This window comes from Ranitomeya imitator, chromosome 1, assembly GCF_032444005.1.
Source record: "Ranitomeya imitator isolate aRanImi1 chromosome 1, aRanImi1.pri, whole genome shotgun sequence".
Taxonomy (NCBI): domain Eukaryota; kingdom Metazoa; phylum Chordata; class Amphibia; order Anura; family Dendrobatidae; genus Ranitomeya; species Ranitomeya imitator.
Genome location: NC_091282.1, coordinates 556,339,056 through 556,363,757, shown reverse-complemented (window position 1 = coordinate 556,363,757; position 24,702 = coordinate 556,339,056). Strand labels below are relative to the sequence as shown.

The 24,702-nt window shown below is 45.2% G+C and overlaps 1 protein-coding gene across 1 annotated transcript in view; it reads right to left on the bottom strand.

The window, feature by feature from the left end:
• NWD1 (NACHT and WD repeat domain containing 1) overlaps window positions 1-24,702 on the bottom strand; it is a 247,992-nt gene that overhangs the window by 39,774 nt on the left and 183,516 nt on the right. Inside the window, exons 18-19 of the mRNA XM_069767760.1 lie at window positions 24,488-24,642; window positions 23,726-24,002 (exon numbers count right to left, since the gene is read on the bottom strand). Of these exons, the coding sequence (XP_069623861.1) occupies window positions 23,726-24,002; window positions 24,488-24,642 (432 nt within the window). The remainder of the gene's footprint in view (window positions 1-23,725; window positions 24,003-24,487; window positions 24,643-24,702) is intronic.

The following is a 24,702-nucleotide window of genomic DNA, read 5'->3' as shown; positions in this document are numbered from 1 at the left end:
CAGAAACAAAGCATCTCAATGGAATAGGATACTGCAAGGGCTCCAAGAAAAAACCACAGCGCCTAGCATACTCCAAGTCCATCAAATTCAGGGCAGCGCCTGAATCCACAAATGCCATAACAGAATAGGATGACAAAGAACAAATCAGAGTAACGGACAATAGAAATTTAGACTGTACAGTACCAATGGTGTCAGATCTAGCGAACCGCTTAGTGCGCTTAGGACAATTGGAGATAGCATGAGTGGCATCACCACAGTAAAAACATAGCCCATTCCGACGTCTGTGTTCTTGCCGTTCAGCTCTGGTCAAAGTCCTATCACATTGCATAGGCTCAGGTCTATGCTCAGATAGTACCGCCAAATGGTGCACAGCTTTACGCTCACGCAAGCGTCGATCGATCTGAATGGCCAAAGACATAGACTCATTCAGACCAGCAGGCATGGGAAATCCCACCATGACATCCTTAAGGGCTTCAGAGAGACCCTTTCTGAAGATTGCTGCCAGGGCACATTCATTCCACTGAGTGAGCACAGACCACTTTCTAAACTTCTGACAATATATCTCAGGCTTCATCCTGACCCTGACACAGAGCCAGCAAGATTTTCTCTGCCTGATCCACTGAATTAGGTTCGTCATAAAGCAATCCAAGCGCCAGGAAAAACGCATCAACATCACGCAATGCCGGATCTTCTGGCGCATGGGAAAATGCCCAGTCTTGAGGGTCACCGCCTAACAAAGAAATAATGATCTTTACTTGTTGAACAGGGTCACCTGAGGAGCGAGGTTTCAAGGCAAGAAACAATTTACAATTATTTTTGAAATTCAAGAACTTAGATCTATCACCAAAAAACAAATCAGGAATTGGAATCCTAGGCTCTGACATCGGATTCTGAACCACAAAATCTTGAATGTTTTGTACACTTATAGTGAGATTATCCATCAAAGAGGACAGAACTTGAATGTCCATGTCTACACCTGTGTTCTGAACCACCCAGATGTAAAGGGGAAAAGAGAGACAAAACACACTACAAAGAAAAAAAAATGGTCTCAGAACTTCTCTTATCCCTCTATTGAGATGCATTAGTACTTTGGGCCACCTGTACTGTTATGACCTGGTGGTCAGGACAATAATGGACCTGGTGGATAAGAGCACACGGAATGACCTGATAGTTACTGATAATATAGGACGAGCTCTGGGACGTGGGAACTCTGCTGACCGCAATCCCTAATCCTATCAACCACACTAGAAATAGCCGTGGATTGCGCCTAACGCTCCCTATGCAACTCGGCACAGCCTAAGAAACTAGCTAGCCCTGAAGATAGAAAAATAAAGCCTACCTTGCCTCAGAGAAATTCCCCAAAGGAAAAGGCAGCCCCCCACATATAATGACTGTGAGTAAAGATGAAAATACAAACACAGAGATGAAATAGATTTAGCAAAGTGAGGCCCGACTTACTGAACAGACCGAGGATAGGAAAGGTTACTTTGTGGTCAGCACAAAAACCTACAAAAAGACCACGCAGAGGGCGCAAAAAGACCCTCCGCACCGACTCACGGTGCGGAGGCACTCCCTCTGCGTCCCAGAGCTTCCAGCAAGCAAGAACAATCGAAATAGCAAGCTGGACAGAAAAATAGCAAACCAGAGAAAAACAAGCAGTCACTTAGCTTCTGCTGGGAAGACTGGTCACAAGAACGATCCAGGAGTGAACTAGACCAATACTGGAACATTGACAGGTGGCCTGGAGCAAAGATCTAAGTGGAGTTAAATAGAGCAGCCAGCTAACGAATTAACCTCGTCACCTGAGGAAGGAAACTCAGAAACACCCACAGCCACCAGAGAAAGTCCATGGACAGAACCAGCCAAAGTACCATTCATGACCACAGGAGGGAGCCCGACAACAGAACTCACAACAGGGAAGTGGGAAACAGCGACCAGAACCAGCCAAGATTGAGGCCATATGTTATGACCTGGTGGTTAAGAGGCCACACTGAAATGACCTGGTGGCTAAAACGCAACATGGAACGAGCTCTGAGAAGGTGGTATCTCTACTGACCGCAGTCCCTAATCCTAACAACACAACTAGAAATAGCCGTGGGATGTTCCTGACACTCCCTAGACACCTCGTCACAGCCTAAGATTTAACTACCCCTAAAGAAGGAAATAGAAAGCTATCTTGCCTCAGAGAAACCCCCAAAAGGAAAGATAGCCCCCCACAAATATTGACTGTGAAAGGAGAGGGAAATGACGAACACAGAAATGAAATTAGAATTCAGCAAAGGGGAGGCCAATACTAAACTAGATAGACAGAGAGCAAAAGATACTGTGTGGTCAGTATTAAAAACTACAAAATCCACGCAGAGTTTACAAACATGAACTCCACACCGACTCACGGTGTGGAGGGGCAAATCTGCTTTCCCAGAGCTTCCAGCTAGCCTAAATAAGACATAGCGACAAGCTGGACAAAAGAGACAAAATGCAAAGCAATAGAGTCCAAACAAATGGACAAACAAACTAGCAAAACTTATCTTTTGCAGACAAGGACTGGCCATATGAGAAATCCAAGGGAAGAATCAAATCCAACCAAGAACATTGACAGCAGGCATGGACTAAACCCAGAGCAGGTTTAACCCCTTCATGACCCAGCCTATTTTGACCTTAAAGACCTTGCCGTTTTTTGCAATTCTGACCAGTGTCCCTTTATGAGGTAATAACTCAGGAACGCTTCAACGGATCCTAGCGGTTCTGAGATTGTTTTTTCGTGTCATATTGGGCTTCATGTTAGTGGTAAATTTAGGTTAATAAATTCTGCGTTTATTTGTGATAAAAACGAAAATTTGGTGAAAATTTTGAAAATTTCGCAATTTTCACATTTTGAATTTTTATTCTGTTAAACCAGAGAGTTATGTGACACAAAATAGTTAATAAATAACATTTCCCACATGTATACTTTACATCAGCACAATTTTGGAAACTAAATTTTTTTTTGCTAGGAAGTTATAAGGGTTAAAATTTGACCAGCGATTTCTCATTTTTACAACGAAATTTACAAAACCATTTTTTTTAGGGACCACCTCACATTTGAAGTCAGTTTGAGGGGTCTATATTGCTGAAAATAACCAAAAGTGACACCATTCTAAAAAATGCACCCCTCAAGGTACTCAAAACCACATTCAAGAAGTTTATTAACCCTTCAGGTACTTCACAGCAGCAGAAGCAACATGGAAGGAAAAAATGAACATTTAACTTTTTAGTCACAAAAATTATTTTTTAGCAACAATTTTTTATTTTGCCAATGGTAAAAGGAGAAACTGAACCACGAAAGTTGTTGTCCAATTTGTCCTGAGTACGCTGATACCTCATATGTGGGGGTAAACCACTGTTTGGGCGCACGGCAGGGCTTGGAAGGGAAGGAGCGCCATTTGACTTTTTGAATGAAAAATTGGCTCCACTCTTTAGCGGACACCATGTCACATTTGGAGAGCCCCCATGTGCCTAAGAATTGGAGCTCACCCACAAGTGACCCCATTTTGGAAACTAGACGCCCCAAAGAACTTATCTAGAAGCATAGTGAGCACTTTGAACCCCAATGTGCTTCACAAATTAATCCCTAAAAATGAAAAAGTACTTTTTTTCACAAAAAAATTCATTTAGCCTCAATTTTTTCATTTTCACATGGGCAACAGGATAAAATGGATCCTAAAATTTGTTGGGCAATTTCTCCTGAGTACAACAATACCTCACATGTGGGGGTAAACCACTGTTTGGGCACATGGTAAGGCTCGGAAGGGAAGGAGCGCTATTTGACTTTTTGAATGAAAAATTATCTCCATCGTTAGCGGACACCATGTCGCGTTTGGAGAGCCCCTGTGTGCCTAAACATTGGAGCTCCCCCACAAGTGACCCCATTTTGGAAACTAGACCCCCCAAGGAACTTATCTAGATGCCTAGTGAGCACTTTAAACCCTCAGGTGCTTCACAAATTGATCTGTAAAAATGAAAAAGTACTTTTTTTTCACAAAAAAATTATTTTCGCCTCAATTTTTTCATTTTTACATGGCCAATAGGATAAAATGGATCCTAAAATTTGTTGGGCAATTTCTCCCGAGTACGCCGATACCTCATATGTGGGGGTAAACCACTGTTTGGGCACACGGCAGGGCTCGGAAGGGAAGGCGCGCCATTTGACTTTTTGAATGGAAAATTAGCTCCAATTGTTAGCGGACACCATGTCGCGTTTGGAGAGCCCCTGTGTGCCTAAACATTGGAGCTCCCCCACAAATGACCCCATTTTGGAAACTAGACCCCCCCAAGGAACTTATCTAGATGCATATTGAGCACTTTAAACCCCCAGGTGCTTCACAGAAGTTTATAACGCAGAGCCATGAAAATAAAAAAAAATGTTTCTTTCCTCAAAAATGATTTTTAGCCTGGAATTTCCTATTTTGCCAAGGGTAATAGGAGAAATTGGACACTAAATGTTGTTGTCCAGTTTGTCCTGAGTATGCTGATACCCCATATGTGGGGGTAAACCACTGTTTGGGCGCACGGCAGGGTTCGGAAGGGAAGGCATGCCATTTGGCTTTTTAAATGGAAAATTAGCTCCAATCATTAGCGGACACCATGTCACGTTTGGAGAGCCCCTGTGTGCCTAAACATTGGAGATCCCCCACAAATGACCCAATTTTGGAAACTAGACCCCCAAAGGAACTAATCTAGATGTGTGGTGAGGACTTTGAACCCCCAAGTGCTTCACAGAAGTTTATAACGCAGAGCCATGAAAATAAAAAATAAAAATATTTTCTAAAAAATTATCTTTTAGCCTGCAATTTTTTATTTTCCCAAAGGTAACAGGAGAAATTTGACCCAAAAAGTTGTTGTCCAGTTTCTCCTGAGTACGCTGATACCCCATATGTGGGGGTAAACCACTGTTTGGGCACATGCCGGGGCTTGGAAGTGAAGTAGTGACGTTTTGAAATGCAGACTTTGATGGAATGCTTTGCGGGCGTCACGTTGCATTTGCAGAGCCCCTGATGTGGCTAAACAGTAGAAACCCCCCACAAGTGACCCCATTTTGGAAACTAGACCCCCAAAGGAACTAATCTAGATGTGTGGTGAGGACTTTGAACCCCCAAGTGCTTCACAGAAGTTTATAACGCAGAGCCATGAAAATAAAAATAAAAAATTATTTTCTCAAAAATTATCTTTTAGCCTGCAATTTTTTATTTTCCCAAGGGTAACAGGAGAAATTTGACCCCAAAAGTTGTTGTCCAGTTTCTCCTGAGTACGCTGATACCCCATGTGTGGGGGTAAACCACTGTTTGGGCACACGTCGGGGCTCAGAAGGGAAGTAGTGACTTTTGAAATGCAGACTTTGATGGAATGGTCTGCGGGTGTCACGTTGCGTTTGCAGAGCCCCTGGTGTGCCTAAACAGTAGAAATCCCCCACAAGTGACCCCACTTTGGAAACTAGACCCCCAGAGGAACTAATCTAGATGTGTGGTGAGGACTTTGAACCCCCAAGTGCTTCACAGAAGTTTATAATGCAGAGCCGTGAAAATGATAAATAAGTTTTTTTTCCTCAAAAATAATTATTTTGCCCAGAATTTTTTTATTTTCCCAAGGGTTACAGGAGAAATTGGACCCCAAAAGTTGTTGTCCAGTTTCTCCTGAGTACGCTGATACCCCATGTGTGGGGGTAAACCACTGTTTGGGCACACGTCGGGGCTCAGAAGGGAAGTAGTGACTTTTGAAATGCAGACTTTGATGGAATGGTCTGCGGGTGTCACGTTGCGTTTGCAGAGCCCCTGGTGTGCCTAAACAGTAGAAACCCCCCACAAGTGACCCCATTTTAGAAACTAGACCCCCCAAGGAACTTATCTAGATATGTGGTGAGCACTTTGAACCCCCAAGTGCTTCACAGACGTTTACAACGCAGAGCCGTGAAATTAAAAAATCATTTTTCTTTCCTCAAAAATGATGTTTTAGCAAGCATTTTTTTATTTTCACAAGGGTAACAGGAGAAATTGGACCCCAGTAATTGTTGCGCAGTTTGTCCTGAGTACACTGATACCCCATATGAGGGGATAAACCACTGTTTGGGCGCACGTCGGGGCTCGGAAGTGAGGGAGCACCATTTGACTTTTTGAATACAAGATTGGCTGGAATCAATGGTGGCGCCATGTTGCGTTTGGAGACCCATGATGTGCCTAAACAGTGGAAACCCCTCAATTCTACCTCCAACACTAACCCCCCCACACCCCTAACCCTAATCCCAACTGTAGCCATAATCCTAATCACAACCCTAACCACAACCCTAATTCCAACCCTAACCCTAAGGCTATGTGCCCACGTTGCGGATTCGTGTGAGATTTTTCAGCATCATTTTTGAAAAATCCGCGGGTAAAAGGCACTGCGTTTTACCTGCGGATTTACCGCGGATTTCCAGTGTTTTTTGTGCGGATTTCACCTGCGGATTCCTATTGAGGAACAGGTGTAAAACGCTGCGGAATCCGCACAAAGAATTGACATGCTGCGGAAAATACAACGCAGCGTTTCCGTGCGGTATTTTCCGCACCATGGGCACAGCGGATTTAGTTTTCCATAGGTTTACATGGTACTGTAAACCTGATGGAACACTGCTGCGAATCCGCAGCGGCCAATCCGCTGCGGATCCGCAGCCAAATCCGCACCGTGTGCACATAGCCTAATTCTAAAGGTATGTGCACACGCTGCGGAAAATGCTGCGGATCCGCAGCAGTTTCCCATGAGTTTACAGTTCAATGTAAACCTATGGGAAACAAAAATCGCTGTACACATGCTGCAGAAAAACTGCACGGAAACGCAGCAGTTTACATTCCGCAGCATGTCACTTGTTTCTTCGGATTCCGCAGCGGTTTTACAACTGCTCCAATAGAAAATCGCAGTTGTAAAACCGCAGTGAAATGCACAGAAAAACCGCGGTAAATCCGCCATAAATCCGCAGCGGTTTAGCACTGCAGATTTATCAAATCCGCTGCGGAAAAATCCGCAGAGGACCAGAATACGTGTGCACATAACGAAACCCTAACCCTAGCCCTAACCCTAGCCCTAACCCTAAACCTAACCCTATTCTAACCTTAGTGGAGAAAAAAAAAAAAATTCTTTATTTTTTTATTGTCCCTACGTATGACAAAGGGGGGGGGGGGGTCATTTATTATTTTTTTATTTTGATTACTGTGATAGATTATATCTCAGTGATCAAAATGCACTTTGGAACGAATCTGCCGGCCGGCAGATTCGGCGGGCGCACTGCGCATGCGCCCGCCATTTTGGAAGATGGCGGCGCCCAGGGAGAAGACGGACGGACCCCGGCAGGATCGGTAAGTATGATGGGGTGGGGGGGAGCATGGGGGGGATCGGAGCATGGGGGGTGGATCGGAGCGCTGGGGGGGTGGAACGGAGCACGGGGGGGTGGAACGGAGCACGGGGGGTCGGAGCACGGGGGGGTGAATGATGCACGGGGGGTGGATCGGAGTGCAGGGGGGTTGGATCGGAGCACGGGGGGGGTGATTGGAGCACGGGGGGAGCGGACAAGAGCACAGGGGGAGCGGAGCACAGGACGTAGGGGAGCCGAAGCAGTGTACCGGACAGATCGGTGGCTTGGGGGGGTGATCGGTGGGGTGGGGTGGGGGCACATTAGTGTTTCCAGCCATGGCCGATGATATTGCAGCATCGGCCATGGCTGGATTGTAATATTTCACCAGTTTTAATAGGTGAAATATTACAAATCGCTCTGATTGGCAGTTTCACTTTCAACAGCCAATCAGAGCGATCGTAGCCACGGGGGGGGGGATGAAGCCACCCCCCCTGGGCTAAACTACCACTCCCCCTGTCCCTGAAGGCCGGGTGAAATTGGAGTTAACCCTTTCACCCGATCTGCAGGGACGCGATCTTTCCATGACGCCAAATAGGCGTCATGGGTCGGATTGGCACCGACTTTCATGACGCCTACGTGGCGTCATGGGTCGGGAAGGGGTTAAATAACAAACCCAGGCAAGGCGATTAGTGAAGGCAGCTGCTACAGCTACCTAACGGAGCAGCAGTTCCACTCGAAACCACCAGAGGGAGCCCAAGGGCAGAACTCGCAAACATACCATTAGCAACCACAGAAGGGAGCTCCAGAACGGAACTCACAACAGCCATAGCCAAATGGCCCATCCCACGCACTAAAACCCAGGTCATGGCGTTTCTAGGGACAGCGGGGTATTACAGGAAATTCATTCCCAATTACAGCAGCGTAGCCAAGCCCCTCACTGATCTGATACACAAGAACCAACCCCGTCAGGTAACCTGGACCCCAGAGTGTGAGGAAGCCTTCCGCCAACTAAAGGACGCCCTCACCAATACCCCTGTATTGGCAGCACCCGATCCAACTAAACGTTTCCTTGTTCACACAGACGCTTCTATGTTTGGATTGGGGGCAGTACTGAGCCAAGTCGGGCCAGATGGCCAAGAACACCCGGTAGCTTACCTGAGTCGGAAACTACTGCCCCGTGAAGTAAGCTATGTGGCCATCAAGAAGGAGTGCCTGGCAGTAGTATGAGCAAACCGAAAAGTTGCAACCATATTTGTATGGAGGACAGTTTTCCCTCCTAACGGACCATAATCCCCTAGTCTGGCTTAATCGGGTCTCCGGAGACAACGCCAGATTGCTGCGGTGGAGTTTAGCCCTACAACCTCTGGACTTCACCATCCACTACAGACCCGGCAAACAAAACGGTAACGCCGATGGACTAAGTCGACGAACGGAACTTGTACCAACCCCATAAACTTCGGTCATCCCCAAACCGATCCATTAAGGATCAGATTGTGTATGCCGATCGCGTCGCTGAAAAGGGGAGCCGTGTTACGGAACCACTCAGCACCCAGAATATGTTGTGCAGTGATATGTATGTATAATAGGTTCCATGTGAGATGCATGTCCCTAATGCATTAGCCCACAGGCTGCGCCCCTGGGCAGAGGGGACACGATATTTCCCTTTCGTCCCGCCCCCCCACCTTTGTAATTCCCACAGTAAATATCGGCAGGCTCCGGCCACCTGCGGCTATTGTTATGTATGTCTTGCCTTCCGCTTTTCAATTGGCCTGCCCTCTGTATCTGTGTTATATATTCTGTGTTTTGTGAGTAAAATGTCAGACTGGAAATACGTGGAGAAGCAGTGATCTTTTACATGCTCCCATGTAACCAAGGAATTCCAGCCAGAGTCCTTCATTCAGACTCCAGCCAAAGCAGAGTGGACCTCCAGAAACACGGGTCGGTACTGAAAGAGGTACCCCAGATTGGTAGACCGCGTTACAGGAGGAAGACATGAGACAGAGAGATACTATCCAGCCCAGCCTCATCTCATCTGCTCAGCGATGATTTGATAACAATCTGGAGGTGGAGGCTGAGGTGGAGGAACAGGAGCTAGTTGCTAGAACAACAGAGGCTAGTACCCACACAAGCTTTGTCCCATCTGTCCTAAGTGGATGGGCTGAGGAAGGGAATGAGATGGAGAAGATGGAGAGTAGTCATCATTGTGGAGATCAGGAAGTGTTGGCTGTAGGGAGCTTAGCACATATGGCTGACTTTATGTACCGCTGCCTTTCCCATGACCCTCGCGTTACATTCATCTTGACCAAAAAAGAGTATTAGAAGTTCACCCTACTTGACCCATGCTACAAGGAGTACCTTGCATCTCTCCTTCATGAGGCAGAGAGATTTACTAAAATGGTTCTAAACCAAAAAGCCATTGTGGAAAATATGTTGAAAAAATTTCCAGCAGACAATGCTAGCGGCAGAGGGCAAACATCTTTGCCCAACCAAGGAGGAGATATGAGGGAGGCACACACAAGGTACAGCAGAGGCAGGGGTACACTGTCAAAGGCCTGGGCCAATTTCATAACACCCTCCCAGGATCCAGGCCCTGAAGACTGAGTATTTTTAACAAGGAAGGAAAAGTTTTTAAAGATCGGGGTTTCATAATAGGCAGGCGCTTTCAACTGTCAACAGAATATGTTGACAGGCTCAATCTGATAAAAATGAACAAAGCCTGGATTAGTCCCAACTTTTCCACACCACTGTCATGGACGTGGTTTGTGGAACCACTGTGCCACAGACTGCGGAGAGCCTGGAGGGGCGTAACTAAGCGAGCACCTGACTGTTCATTAGAGCCTCTGATTGTGAGGTTAGACTTGGCTAATGATGGATGCAAGGTGCTACTCCAGGACAGACCAATGGACTCGCAGCAGCTGGACCCAGAGGACAGACTGGATGGAGCAGCAGGCAGAGTTTGTATCAGAGTGCAGCAGGCAGGATCTGCACCAGAGTGCAATAGGCAGGATCGGCATCAGAGTGCAGCAGGCAGGATCTGTATCAGAGTGCAGCAGGCAGGATCTGCACCGAAGGGTAGCAGGCAGGATCTGCACCAGAGTGCAGCAGGCAGGATCTGCACCAGAGTGCAACAGGCAGGATCTGCACCAGAGTGCAACAGGCAGGATCTGCACCATAGTGCAACAGGCATGATCTGCATCAGAGTGCAGCAGGAAGGATCTGCACCAGAGTGCAGCAGGCAGGATCTGCAGCAGAGTGCAGCAGGGACTGGTATGCAACCTTATACAACATAGACTGCAAAATAGGAAGGTTGCTCAGGCAACAATATATACACAATGCCATATACACAATATATACACAATGCCATATACATTTGGCCATTGGTTGTGGAGGAAATAGCAAGTACACTCGCTAACTCTTTAAGAGGGCGGGAGCACGCGCGTGTCCTAAGGACATGGCTGGAAGCCCAGCTGGAAGCATGCAGAGCATGGGGAAGAGAAGAACTAATCGCAGCATGGGTGAGTTAAGTGACACGCCGGAGACCCTGCTTGTCAGAGCAGAGCTCAGCATGGTGCTAACAACCACCAGATCACAGCAGCACATAAAGTGTTTTTAATCTTCAATATTTGAATAAGGCTCTCCAGTTGTTGTCTTCAAGGGTGCATGGATGACCCTCATAATTTTTTTCTGGCTTTGCACTGGGTGCAATGCCTTTATGAGTGTAGAAGTATCCCAACTCCACGTTTTTAATTTTTTTTATGAGGCACTCCAGTTGGTGCCATCAATGGTGTATGGATGACCCTGTTTGTAATTTTTGGCAGGCTTTACACTGTGTGCAGAGATTTTATGAGTGTAGGAGTACTTCAACTACACTTTGTTCACAATATTTGAATCAGGTAATACAGTTGGTACCTTCAAAGGTATATAGATGATTTTTTGGCAGGCTTTGCATTTAGTGCAAAACAATGATGCACCTAAGTGCAAACAGGTGTGCGCTTGATAATAGCCTCTAAAATATCAATAACCCCAATAGGAAATGAGAATAGGACGTAATTTCTCTATATGTATACCACAATGGTAGTAATAGACATCCGTAGTAAGTAGATGGAATTACAACATCGATGTTCCTACCTTCAAACGAGGAACTGTAAAGGATAAGAAGTCCGTGCTGAATAAAATCCTTCTCGTGCTGCCGCTGTATTTGCAGGAGGTTCCAGGTGCAGAGCGCCGTAATAGAGTCCACATAGGTGGCTACCCCGGCCGGTAGCAGCCACCTAAAACAAGCCTTCGGGTTGGAGCGGGGTCCCGGAACAACAGACGCCGCACAGTGCAGGAGCGGTGAGTCTAGGTGAACCGAAGGACCTGTGTGACGTGCGCAGTCATGTGACCGTTACCAGAGCCCGAGAGTGAGTACGGAACGATGTGAGGGTCAATCTACCAACGCGTTTCTGAGACTGCTGTCTCCTTCTTCAGGGTTAACCCTTACCACGTACTCTTCCTCTTTATATAGTTTCTCCTAGCAGAGTCCCATTATTGGAATCCAAAAAGTTCAGAGCCGATATTCAAGCCTCTAGGTGCAATCGTGTCTAGAACAAAAATCCACTTTGTTTCGGCTCTGGACATAGCTTTGATGTAATCGCCACCTCTCCAGTGGCGTACTACTTTTGCTATACCTGTCACTTTCATCTGATGTATCCTCCCTTCATGTTGTTCTACAAAATGCTGAGACAGTGGGTGACCCATAAATTTATTTTTGATATTACGGATATGTTCCCCTATTCTGGTTTTCAACGGTCGTTTTGTCCTGCCCACATATAATTTTCCACACGGACATTCTATTATGTATATTACTCCGGAGGTAGAGCATGTCACAAAGTCCTTAATTGGGAATGTTCTGTCCCCTTTTCTGATGTTTGTGCATTTCTGTATAATGGTTTGATTGCATATATTACATTTGTGACACGGAAAAAATCCTTTCAATTTAGTGTGGAAAATGGAGGACTGTATGAAAGACGGTTTATTTTGAATAGTTGGTGCAATCAAATTCCCCAAATTTTGGGACTTTTTGTATATAAACCGGGGTTTTTCCGTAATAACGTCTCCCAAAATCTTGTAATTTTTTAAAATGTGCCAATGTTTCCTAACAATTTTACGTAAAATATTGGAGTTAGTATTATATTTAGTAATTATAGGAACGCAATCTATATTTTCCGTAATTTCTTTGGGGGCAGGATGAATAAGTTCCTGTCTTGTTCTGGAAAGGGCCATATCTCTCGACTTCTCCAGCATGTTCATATCATACCCTTTCTCCAAGAATTTATTTGTTAATTTAGATGCCTCCATATTGAAATCCTGGGATCTCGAACAATTGCAATGAATCCTAATGTACTGGCTTTTGGGAATATTAAGAAGCCAATTTGGCAAATGACAACTGTCCAGCGGGATGTAACTGTTTGTGTCCGTTGGTTTCCTGAAAGTGCATGTTTGGATTTTATGATCCTCAATAAAAATTCTTAGGTCTAAAAAATGAATATTTGTGGTACTGGTGGTGGAGGTAAAATTTAAAAAATGTGAATTTTTATTAATATCCTTTAAAAACTGATTAAGAGAATCCCACCCACCCGACCAAATAAAAATGGCATCATCTATAAAACGCCGCCAGAGGACCAGGTTTGTGCGCAGACAACCCCCCGGGTAGATGAAAGACTCCTCCCAGCTACCCACATAGAGCTTTGCATAACTGGGCGCGAACCTGGTCCCCATAGCGGTACCCCACTGCTGGGAGTAGTAGTCCTCCTCATACAGGAAGTAATTATGGGATAAAATAAAGTGCATAAGTTCCCCAAAAATTCAATTTGTGTAGGAGGAACCTGAGAGAACCTATTTAAAAAATGCATAGCGGCCTCGCAACCTGTTTTATGGTCTATTACAGTATAGAGAGAGGTAATGTCCAAAGTACCCAAAATAAAATCCTCTTTCCATTCCACTTGTTGTAAAAGATTTAAAATATGTGCACTATCTTTAAGATGTGAGGGTAAAAGTGGTACAATAGGTTGTAGATGAGAGTCAACTAATTTGGACATATTTGCTGTAAGACAATTGATGCCCGAGACAATGGGTCTACCGGGTGGATTGGCAGTATCTTTATGGATACAACCTATTGTACCACTTTTACCCTCACATCTTATTAAAGACAGGTTGCGAGGCCGCTATGCATTTTTTAAATAGGTTCTCTCAGGTTCCTCCTACACAAATTGAATTTTTGGGGGAACTTATGCACTTTATTTTATCCCATAATTACTTCCTGTATGAGGAGGACTACTACTCCCAGCAGTGGGGTACCGCTATGGGGACCAGGTTCGCGCCCAGTTATGCAAACCTCTATGTGGGTAGCTGGGAGGAGTCTTTCATCTACCCGGGGGGTTGTCTGCGCGCGAACCTGGTCCTCTGGCGGCGTTTTATAGATGATGTCATTTTTATTTGGTCTGGTGGGTGGGATTCTCTTAATCAGTTTTTAAAGGATATTAATAAAAATTCACATTTTTTAAATTTTACCTCCACCACCAGTACCACAAATATTCATTTTTTAGACCTAAGAATTTTTATTGAGGATCATAAAATCCAAACATGCACTTTCAGTAAACCAACGGACACAAACAGTTACATCCCGCTGGACAGTTGTCATTTGCCAAATTGGCTTCTTAATATTCCCAAAAGCCAGTACATTAGGATTCATCGCAATTGTTCGAGATCCCAGGATTTCAATATGGAGGCATCTAAATTAACAAATAAATTCTTGGAGAAAGGGTATGATATGAACATGCTGGAGAAGTCGAGAGATATGGCCCTTTCCAGAACAAGACAGGAACTTATTCATCCTGCCCCCAAAGAAATTACGGAAAATATAGATTGCGTTCCTATAATTACTAAATATAATACTAACTCCAATATTTTACGTAAAATTGTTAGGAAACATTGGCACATTTTAAAAAATGACAAGATTTTGGGAGACGTTATTACGGAAAAACCCCGGTTTATATACAAAAAGTCCCAAAATTTGGGGAATTTGATTGCACCAACTATTCAAAATAAACCGTCTTTCATACAGTCCTCCATTTTCCACACTAAATTGAAAGGATTTTTTCCGTGTCACAAATGTAATATATGCAATCAAACCATTATACAGAAATGCACAAACATCAGAAAAGGGGACAGAACATTCCCAATTAAGGACTTTGTGACATGCACTACCTCCGGTGTAATATACATAATAGAATGTCCGTGTGGAAAATTATATGTGGGCAGGACAAAACGACCGTTGAAAACCAGAATAGGGGAACATATCCGTAATATCAAAAATAAATTTATGGGTCACCCACTGTCTCAGCATTTTGTAGAACAACATGAAGGGAGGATACATCAGATGAAAGTGACAGGTATAGCAAAAGTAGTACGCCACTGGAGAGGTGGCGATTACATCAAAGCTATGTCCAGAGCCGAAACAAAGTGGATCTTTGTTCTAGACACGATTGCACCTAGAGGCTTGAATATCGGCTCTGAACTTTTTGGATTCCAATAATGGGACTCTGCTAGGAGAAACTATATAAAGAGGAAGAGTACGTGGTAAGGGTTAATCCTGAAGAAGGAGACAGCAGTCTCAGAAACGCGTTGGTAGATTGACCCTCACATCGTTCCGTACTCACTCTCGGGCTCTGGTAACGGTCACGTGACTGCGCACGTCACACAGGTCCTTCGGTTCACCTAGACTCACCGCTCCTGCACTGTGCGGCGTCTGTTGTTCCGGGACCCCGCTCCAACCCGAAGGCTTGTTTTAGGTGGCTGCTACCGGCCGGGGTAGCCACCTATGTGGACTCTATTACGGCGCTCTGCACCTGGAACCTCCTGCAAATACAGCGGCAGCACGAGAAGGATTTTATTCAGCACGGACTTCTTATCCTTTACAGTTCCTCGTTTGAAGGTAGGAACATCGATGTTGTAATTCCATCTACTTACTACGGATGTCTATTACTACCATTGTGGTATACATATAGAGAAATTACGTCCTATTCTCATTTCCTATTGGGGTTATTGATATTTTAGAGGCTATTATCAAGCGCACACCTGTTTGCACTTAGGTGCATCATTGTTTTGTACTATTTATTTTCCCATCAACCCAGTGTGGAGGTTGGTTTGGTATTGCAGCAAGGATTGATAGCCTTTCTCTTCCCCTTTTTTCTTACATTTTGCGCCACCATCTATATTTACTTTTATTTGCATTTAGTGCATAGCCTTTATGAGTCTAGGAGTACCACTACATGACAATTTGAACAGAATGTGTATGAGGCCCTTCTTTATGTTTAGTATAGAGTGTATCTGAATCACTATTCTATCAAATGTTTGTCAGTTTTTGCTTCCTTCATAAATTACACTGAAATGTCCAATTTTATAATAAAAATTAAAGTTTTGGTTTACTTAAATTATTGTTTTGTATCTTGTTTTTTAATTTTGCCTTATATAAATGTCATTAAACAGGAAAGAATGTTTAAGGCGGCCGTTAACCGCCTTTGAAACCTTGTGCTCTCAAACAAGAGTACCGAAAAGGTGCTTTCCGCCCTCTATAATGTGCTACTCTTAAAAGATATTTCCCTGGAAAGAGTTTTCTGCTGAAATGGGAAAAAGTATTGTGCCAATCTTTTACTAATTCTCAAATTAACCTAATTTACAAATCTACATACAGCCCTTCACAATGTGTGAGAGCTCAAGGAAATAGTTACAAAATAATAACCCACTGGTACACAACTCCTCTTCTGCTGCATAAGTGGTTCCCTACAACACCTGATATATGCTGGAGATGTGAAAAAGACAGAGGTTCATACTTTCATATTTGGTGGTTCTGTCCCATTATACAAAAATTTGGGAAAATCGTATTTCAAACTTTAGATCAAGTGATACGTTTTCATATAAAACTAACACCGGAACACGTTTTCCTAAATCTTCTGACGGTCCCAAATAACAAACTTATATCTAGATTGGCCTCCTTCATTCTGACAGCTGGTAAGCTTCCAGTACCCACTTTATGGCACACGTCTAACATTCCAAGTGAAAATCAGCTATTCCTTAAGATTGACCAACTGTATTATACTGAAGAACTAGCAGCACTTTCCACACATAATTGTTCCTCCTTTACACGTGCCTAGATCTCCTGGGTAACTTTTAGGAACTCGGATAGATTTATATCCTTATGTGTGCCGGATTCCGCACCTTGATTTCGGACATGACCGATGCACCAGCGGACCTATTTCCCTTCCATCTTCACTCAACCCTTGTTAGGGCTGGCGGAATGCACCGAGTAAATAGAGAGATGTTATTTGGTTCGCAGCCCGGGGTCCACCGTGCAGGAGAGAACCTGCTGCTGGCAAATGGCGGCCCTATGTGGCGGTAGAAGCAAACTCTGTTACTTCACAGAGTCGCCTAAAGAAGGCACTGTGTCCTGTTTAACTCACAGGAGTACACAGCAACTGCTGAGCAGATAGCAGTTTGTGGTTATGCAATCATACAATCTCCTCACTGGAGGAGCCGGTATTCTAGGGGCTTATTTCAGCCGGGGCCCTGAATCCATACACGATCTCCTCACCGGAGGTGCCGGTATTCTAGGGGCTTATTTCAGCCGGGTCTCTGAACACATACACACGTAACCACACTGGCGCAAAGAACATCACTTAGATTTGATACTAGCGCATGGCCGTGCGGCCATGCAAACCTTTTATAGCTGCAGCAATTACAGGATCTTCCTAGAAGGACCAATGAGAGGCTGCCACAGAGCCTGAGCAACTTCAGGACCTTCCTGGAGAACAAATAAGTTTTGCTGCAGTATCTAAGCATGTGACACTCGATCTCCAATGAGAGATCTTACCCCGGGCATGCTTAGAAGGGGAAAAGAAGAACTTAGTCCCAAAAGCGTCTGCTCGCCGCTGCCCAGCACTGGCTTCAATGGCAGAAGCTGGAAAAGCAGCAGTAACCCTTTGCACAGAGTGAGACTGAGCAAGACGCTGGGACTGACGTCTCCACTGAGCTGGCTCCACTGTGGCAGGAGAAGAATGGGACACCGCAGCGGAGATGGCCCGAGATTCCCCCTGTGCAGAGGCGGGAACTCGACCCCTAACATTATCCCCCTCCTTGGACCTCGCTACGCTCGAAGGCAGCAATGAGCTGCGGAGCCTGAATATACTCAGCAGGCTACCAGGACCTGACCTCAGGACCATAACCCTTCCAGTCCACCAAATAAAATGTTTTGACCCGTACCACCTTGCACCCCAAAATAGCGTTCACCACGTAATCGTTCGTAGACGAACCCGATGTCCCGGCAGATGACTCGGAAAACCGGGACATGTATACGGGCTTCAAGAGGGACACATGAAAGGTGTTGGTGATACCCAGGCATGGTGGAAGGGCCAGACGGTAAACCACTGGGTTAACCTGTTCAAGGACCTTGAAAGGGTCCAAGTAGCGAGGTGCAAGCTTAGTGGACTCAACTCGCAGCCTGATGTTACGGGTGGAGAGCCACACTAAGTCGCCGGGAGCAAAGGTGGCATCCTGAGTGCGTCCCAAATATCCCATGCCTCCACAGCCCAGTCTGCCACCCTGGAGTCGGCGGAAGACACGGACATAGGCACAGGTACCCGTGGATGCTGACCATAGTTAAGGAGGAATGGGGTTTGTCCAGTGGAGTCAGCTACGGCATTGTTCAGTGCAAACTCCGCCCACGATAGCAAGGATGCCCAGTAATCCTGCCAGGCTGAGACAAAATGTCGCAGATATGTGACCAAGGTCTGGTTGGCCCTCTCTACCAACCCATTCGTCTTGGGATGATATGCGGAAGAGAGATTCAACTACCGCCTCACCAACTCCGGAGCTCCTGCAACCCTCAACCTACTGTCTCCTTCCCCATAATCCTGTAGAATGTAAGCCCGCAAGGGCAGGGTCCTCGCCCCTCTGTATCAGTCCGTCATTGTTAGTTTGTTTACTGTATGTGATATTTGTAACTTGTATGTAACCCCTTCTCATGTACAGCACCATGGAATCAATGGTGCTATATAAATAAATAATAATAATAATAATAACTAAATGCTGAGAAGACTACAAAGCTCTCTCCAGAACGGAGATGCAAACTGGGGACCCCGGTCACTGACAATTTTGTCCGGCATAGAGTGTAGGCGAAAGATGTGTTTTATGAACAACGCTGCCAAGGTCCGTGCAGAAGTTAGCTGTGGAAGCGGCAACAAATGCCCCATTTTAGAAAAATGACCGGTGATAACCCAAATGATGGTACAGCCACGAGACTTGGGCAAACCCACCACAAAGTCCATCCCGACCATCTCCCAGGGCCTGTCTGCCACCGGCAAGGAATAGAGTAACCCAGCTGGCCGTTGTCGGGGAGATTTATTTTTGGCGCAGGAGACACACGCCCGAATATAATCTCTGACGTCACGGACCATATGTGGCCACCGGCACGTCCTCGCCAGCAGCTCAGATGTCCTCTTTGTCCCAAAGTTTCCACCCACCCTGGACGAATGAGCCCAAGAGAGAACCTCTGGTCACAAATTAATGGGTACAAAAGTCTTGCCCAGAGGCACAGACTCTAGCGAAACCGGAGCTACGGTTCTCAGGCTCTCAGAAGGGACAATAAGCCGAGGCTCCCCTTCCTCCTCTTCAGTTGACACAATGGAGCAAGAGAGGGTGTCAGCACGAATGTTCTTCTACCCAGCGAGATAATGGAGGGTAAAGTGGAACCAGAAGAAGAACAAGGACCATCTGGCCTGACGAGAATTTAGCCGCTGGGCTGTTTGTAAATATACCAAATTTTTGTGGTCCGTGAAGACTTGAAAGGGATAACGAGCCCCCTCCAAAAGATGTCTCCACTCCGAGAAAGCCAACTTCATTGCTAACAACTCCCTGTCCCGGATGGAATAATTCCTCTCCGCTGGTGTGAAGGTCTTGGAGAAGAAGAAGCAAGGATGCTTCCGACCATGAGCATCCTTTTGGAAGAGGATTGCTCCTGCACCAACAGATGAGGCATCCACCTTCATTATAAACGGCTTATCAACATCGAGACGATATAGGATGGGAGCGCTAGTGAAGTGTGACTTAATAGAAGAAAAGGCCCTGGAGACCTCTTCAGACCACAATTTGGAATTTGCTCCTTTCTTGGTGAGGGCTACCAAGGGAGCTACCAAAGTTGAGAAGTGGGAATGAACTGGCGATAGTAATTAATGAACCCCATAAAGCACTGCACCGCTTTAAGAGAATGGGGTTCTTGCCAGTCCATCACAGCCTGTAGTTTGGCAGGATCCATAGCCAATCCCTGGGCGGAGATGATATAGCCCAGGAAACGTTAAAGACTCCAGCTCAAACATACACTTCTCCAACTTTGCATAGAGGGAATTTGCCCATAAGAGGTCAAAGACTCTGCCAACATCTCTCCGCTGGGAGTCAATATCTGGAGAGAAGATGAGAATATCATCCAGATAGACTACGACCGAGGTGGAGAGCATATCCTGGAAGATATCATTGACAAAGTCTTGGAAAACGGCTGGGGCATTACAGAGCCCAAAGGGCATCACCAGATACTCATAGTGCCCATCCCTGGTATTAAACGCCGTCTTTCATTCGTCCCCCTCATGGATGCGAATCAGGTTATAAGCACCCCACAGATCTAATTTGGTAAATTCTCTTGCCCCCTGTAGCCTATCAAAGAGCTCAGAAATCAGGGGCAGCGGGTACTTATTCTTAACGGCGATGGCGTTAAGACCCCTGTAATCTATGCAAGGACATAATTCTCCGTTCTTCTTCTGAACGAAGAAGAACCCCGCCCCTGCAGGTGACACTGATTTCCTAATGAACCCTCTTGCCAAATTCTCCTGGATGTATTGGGGCATAGCCTCCGTTTCCGGGAGAGAGAGGGGATAGACTCGTCCCCGAGGAGGTTCTCCTCTAGGCAAGAGATCAATAGGACAGTCATAGGGGCGGTGAGGAAAAGGGTCTCCGCAGCCTTTTTGGAGAAGATGTCCACATAGGACCAATAGCATTTGGGAAGAGAAGAAAGATCTGCGGGTATCTCGGTGGTGGAAACCTGAACGCACTCTCTCACACATCTGCCTTTACATGATTCACTCCAACCCAATATCCTCCCAGAGGTCCACTTAATATGTGGAGAGTGGAAACGGAGCCAGGGTATTCCCAGCAGAATCTCGTCCATTCCCTCGGGAAGGACAAGAAGGGAAATAATCTCCTGGTGGGAAGGGGACATGGATAATGTGAAAGGGACAGTCTAGTGTGTTACTTGTGAAGGAAGTGTCGACCCATTCACTACTCTAAAGGTACTGTCACACTAGACGATATCGCTAGCGATCCGTGACGTTGCAGCGTCCTCGCTAGCGATATCGTCCAGTGTGACAGGCAGCAGCGATCAGGCCCCTGCTGTGCTGTCGCTGGTCGGGGAAGAAAGTCCAGAACTTTATTTCGTCGCTGGACTCCCCGTAGACATCGCTGAATCGGTGTGTGTGACACTGATTCAGCGATGTCTTCGCTGGTAACCAGGGTAAACATCGGGTTACTAAGCGCAGGGCCGCGCTTAGTAACCCGATGTTTACCCTGGTTACCATCCTAAAAGTAAAAAAACAAACACTACATACTTACCTACAGCCGTCTGTCCTCCAGCGCTGTGCTCTGCACTCCTCCTGCACTGGCTGTGAGCGTCGGTCAGCCGGAAAGCAGAGCGGTGACGTCACCGCTCTGCTTTCTGGCTGCCCGGCGCTCACAGCCAGACCAGAGAAGCAGAGCGCCGAGGACAGACAGCGGAAGGTAAGTATGTAGCGTTTGTTTTTTTACTTTTTAGGATGGTAACCAGGGTAAACATCGGGTTACTAAGCGCGGCCCTGCGCTTAGTTACCCGATGTTTACCCTGGTTACTGGGGACCTCGGGATTGTTGGTCGCTGGAGAGCTGTCTGTGTGACAGCTCTCCAGCGACCATACAGCGACGCTGCAGCGATCCGGATCGTTGTCGGTATCGCTGCAGCGTCGCTATGTGTGACGGTACCTTAACAGTTACCGGATTGGCGAGCATCACCAGAGGTATTGCATGGTGTAGAGCAAAAGCATAGGGCATGAAATTCCCTTCTGCTCCAGAATCCACATAAAATTCCACTGTTAGAGAGGATGAGCCTAACATGATTGTTCCTTTGAAGGACAGCTTGGAGGAAAACGCCGCTGTGTCTAGTGAACCTCCTCCAATGGTTACTAGACGCGATTGTTTCCCGACCGCCGTGGACATTTATTGGCGTAATGTCCTAGTTGTTGGCAATTTTTACAAACCACGGGTACTCGAGTGGTCCAAGACTTAGGTCCCGCTCGAGAAACCTCCATGGCCTCATGGGAGTCAGACGCCTGAACAGGAGATTCCTGCTATACTCACCATCCGCTGCCTTTCTCGCTCCTCTCCATGCTCCCGGGACCGCTCCATTGCAAGCGGCAGCTTGCGGTCCCGTCCCAGGGCTGGAGTGAGCAGGACCTATAATGACGTCACGGTCACATGACCGACCGTGATGTCACGGCAGGTCCTTGTCCCACGGCAGCCCTGGGACGGGAGCAGAAGCTGCCGCTTGCAATGGAGCAGTCCCGGGAGCGTGGAGAGGAGTGAGAAAGGTGGCGGAGGGTGAGTATAGCAGGTTTATTTTTATTTTTTTATTATTTTGAACATGACATATTTTTACTATTGATGCTGCATAGGCAGCATCAATAGTAAATAGTTGGGGACACACAGGGTTAATAGCAGCAGTAACGGAGCACGTTACACCGCGGGCGGTTACCGCTGCTATTAACCCTGTGTGAGCGGTGAGTGGAGGGGATTATGGAGCGGGCGCCGGGCAGTGAGTGCAGGGGAGTAGGGGAGGCATTTTAGGTACTTTACTAGATGTCATTTGTTCCTTTGAGACTTCAATGGCCTTTAAAAAAGTGACATTTCTATGCTTCTTCTGTTTTTCGAGTTTACCCTAATTGATTCTTTGTTTGCTGATGTCAACCATCTTATGATTCTTAATAAATAAAACATTGAAAACAGGAAAGAATGTTTATTAACATTTTTTTTCCTGTAAACTCCAATTTCTTGTCCATTTTCAATCTTTTATTGTCAGTCCTTAAAGTAGAGTATAAGTGAGACATCATTGTTCTCAGCAGCAATCTGGAAGTCAGAGATGCTTCCAGAGGTCTTCACTCATGCTGTTCTCCTTCAATGTAGCACTTTTTCTATCCATTTCAACATATTCACTGCCTCGCAGACCTCCGTGTAGGGTCTGCTGGAAAAATGCTCGGAGTTACCATTGACTCCCATTATACTCGTTACTCGAAATGTGCATCTTAGCATTAGTAATTGCTCGGCTCGAGTAATCCATGTGGTTTAGCAATTGCTCATCCCTGTTCAGCATAGCAAGACATTTTGGACAATTGTATTCTTCCAAGTTTGTGGGAACAGTTTTGGGAACTCTTTATAATAGAATGGTTACTCTATGTGTCCATGGAGAGTGATTTGAATAATAATTCTGTCTTTATCATTTATATATTGCACTGACTTTATATTTCCAAATTGGCTTTAAGGAATTGGGCATATATTATCTTGGAACACATGAATTTACTCATTTTATCATCTTCTGGCAAATATATGAATTCTATATACTGAAAGTATTTAATTTAGCAGCTACTCTATAAGCATAGATGGGAGGATTTGCTGCAGAGAATATTTCACTAAAATGGTTGTTAAACAAATCTAATAAATAAGTCTATATTATGTGCTTGAAATGATCTCATGAGCTATGAACTATACCACATTGTTGCTCTGCTATATGAATTTAATTTTGTAGCATTTACCTGTATTTGCTAAAGCTGATAATTGTGCCCATGTCCCCTATTTCAGCACCTTTTTCCTGATTTTGTAGTTTTTATTATGTTGGTGATTCAATAAAAATTCAACATGTTATACAATTTTAATTTTCAGTTTTTATTTACTGGGTTATACGCTATACCTAGGTTTTGTGAAATATTCTATGCCATTAGAAATGTTTTTCCCATTTATGGGTATAAACTTATGCTAAGACAAAAGTCTTGGTGATAAACACTCTAGAATTTTGTGAAAAATATTACCAGAATATTAGCTCCAAATGTGGAACCAACTCCTTACTAATGCTTATGCTTTTCTAATGGGGTGTGATAAAAGCTCCCATAGGTGTAATAGATAGTTTTGTCCATACAGTATAACTGACACTACTACAAGGAACGTAACTAATGCATTAGCTGCATCTGGCACTGCTGCCATATTTTACCTTGAACTGCATCCCAGACAACAATTTTGTGCTTGTCACCAGTTTTAGGAAAATATACTCTTTCCCCTGAATTTGATAGAGTGACACAACCACTACGGTCTTGAAAAGGGGGCAATGTCTTGTGCTTTTCATCATAATCCAGATTCCACAGCTTGAGGTAGTAGGCTTGGTTGGAAGAAGAGACCAATGTTCTTCCTTTCAAGGCCAGGCCAGTGACTGGTACTCCCATCCCATAAAAGCAGTCGATCAGAGTACCTCTCTTCGACAGGTTCCAGACCTAAAAGTAGTGAAAATGAAAGCTCACTTTACAAATCTACTTTCCATCTATTTTACAATGTGAATGCTAAAGAAAGATGGAAAGGTTGGAGTAGTCCTGCCATAACCTATTCCAGGCTTTCTATATAGACCTCAGCCCACTCAGGGAATTACTACTGAGTTCATTACTTGGGCTTGCAATTGTCATAGACAGTGTCAGAGCTATGATAGCCAAATAGAACTGGTATGTGACATCTGACCCATAAATGCTGTGATGTTTGTGCTTTATGGTTAGCTGGATCCAACATTAGAAGTTATTTTATCCCTTATCCTTTTCCTCTAAAAGCATCTGCATAAAATGTTATGCTCTTTTGAACCGAATAAAGCTAAACTTTGGACTTTTATCTATAAAGTGTCTTAGAAACCTCACCCCATACATACAGTCCTGAGCGACCATTTACAGCATAGATTATGATAATGGAATACATAAAGTTCTGTCTTACTAACTCTTATGGTTTCATCCTGTGAACCTGTTAATATAAGATTCTTCTCACTGTGGATGGCAGCAGTTTTCACCAGATCTTCATGTTCTAGACAAGAATCTAGCTTTCTCCTTAATGTGTTAGAATCAGCTCTGAATACCTGCACTTGTTTTCCGAATCCTAGTAAAATAGATATGTAGATAATGTTATCTCAGGTTGAGAAATGCCATAGTAAAATAA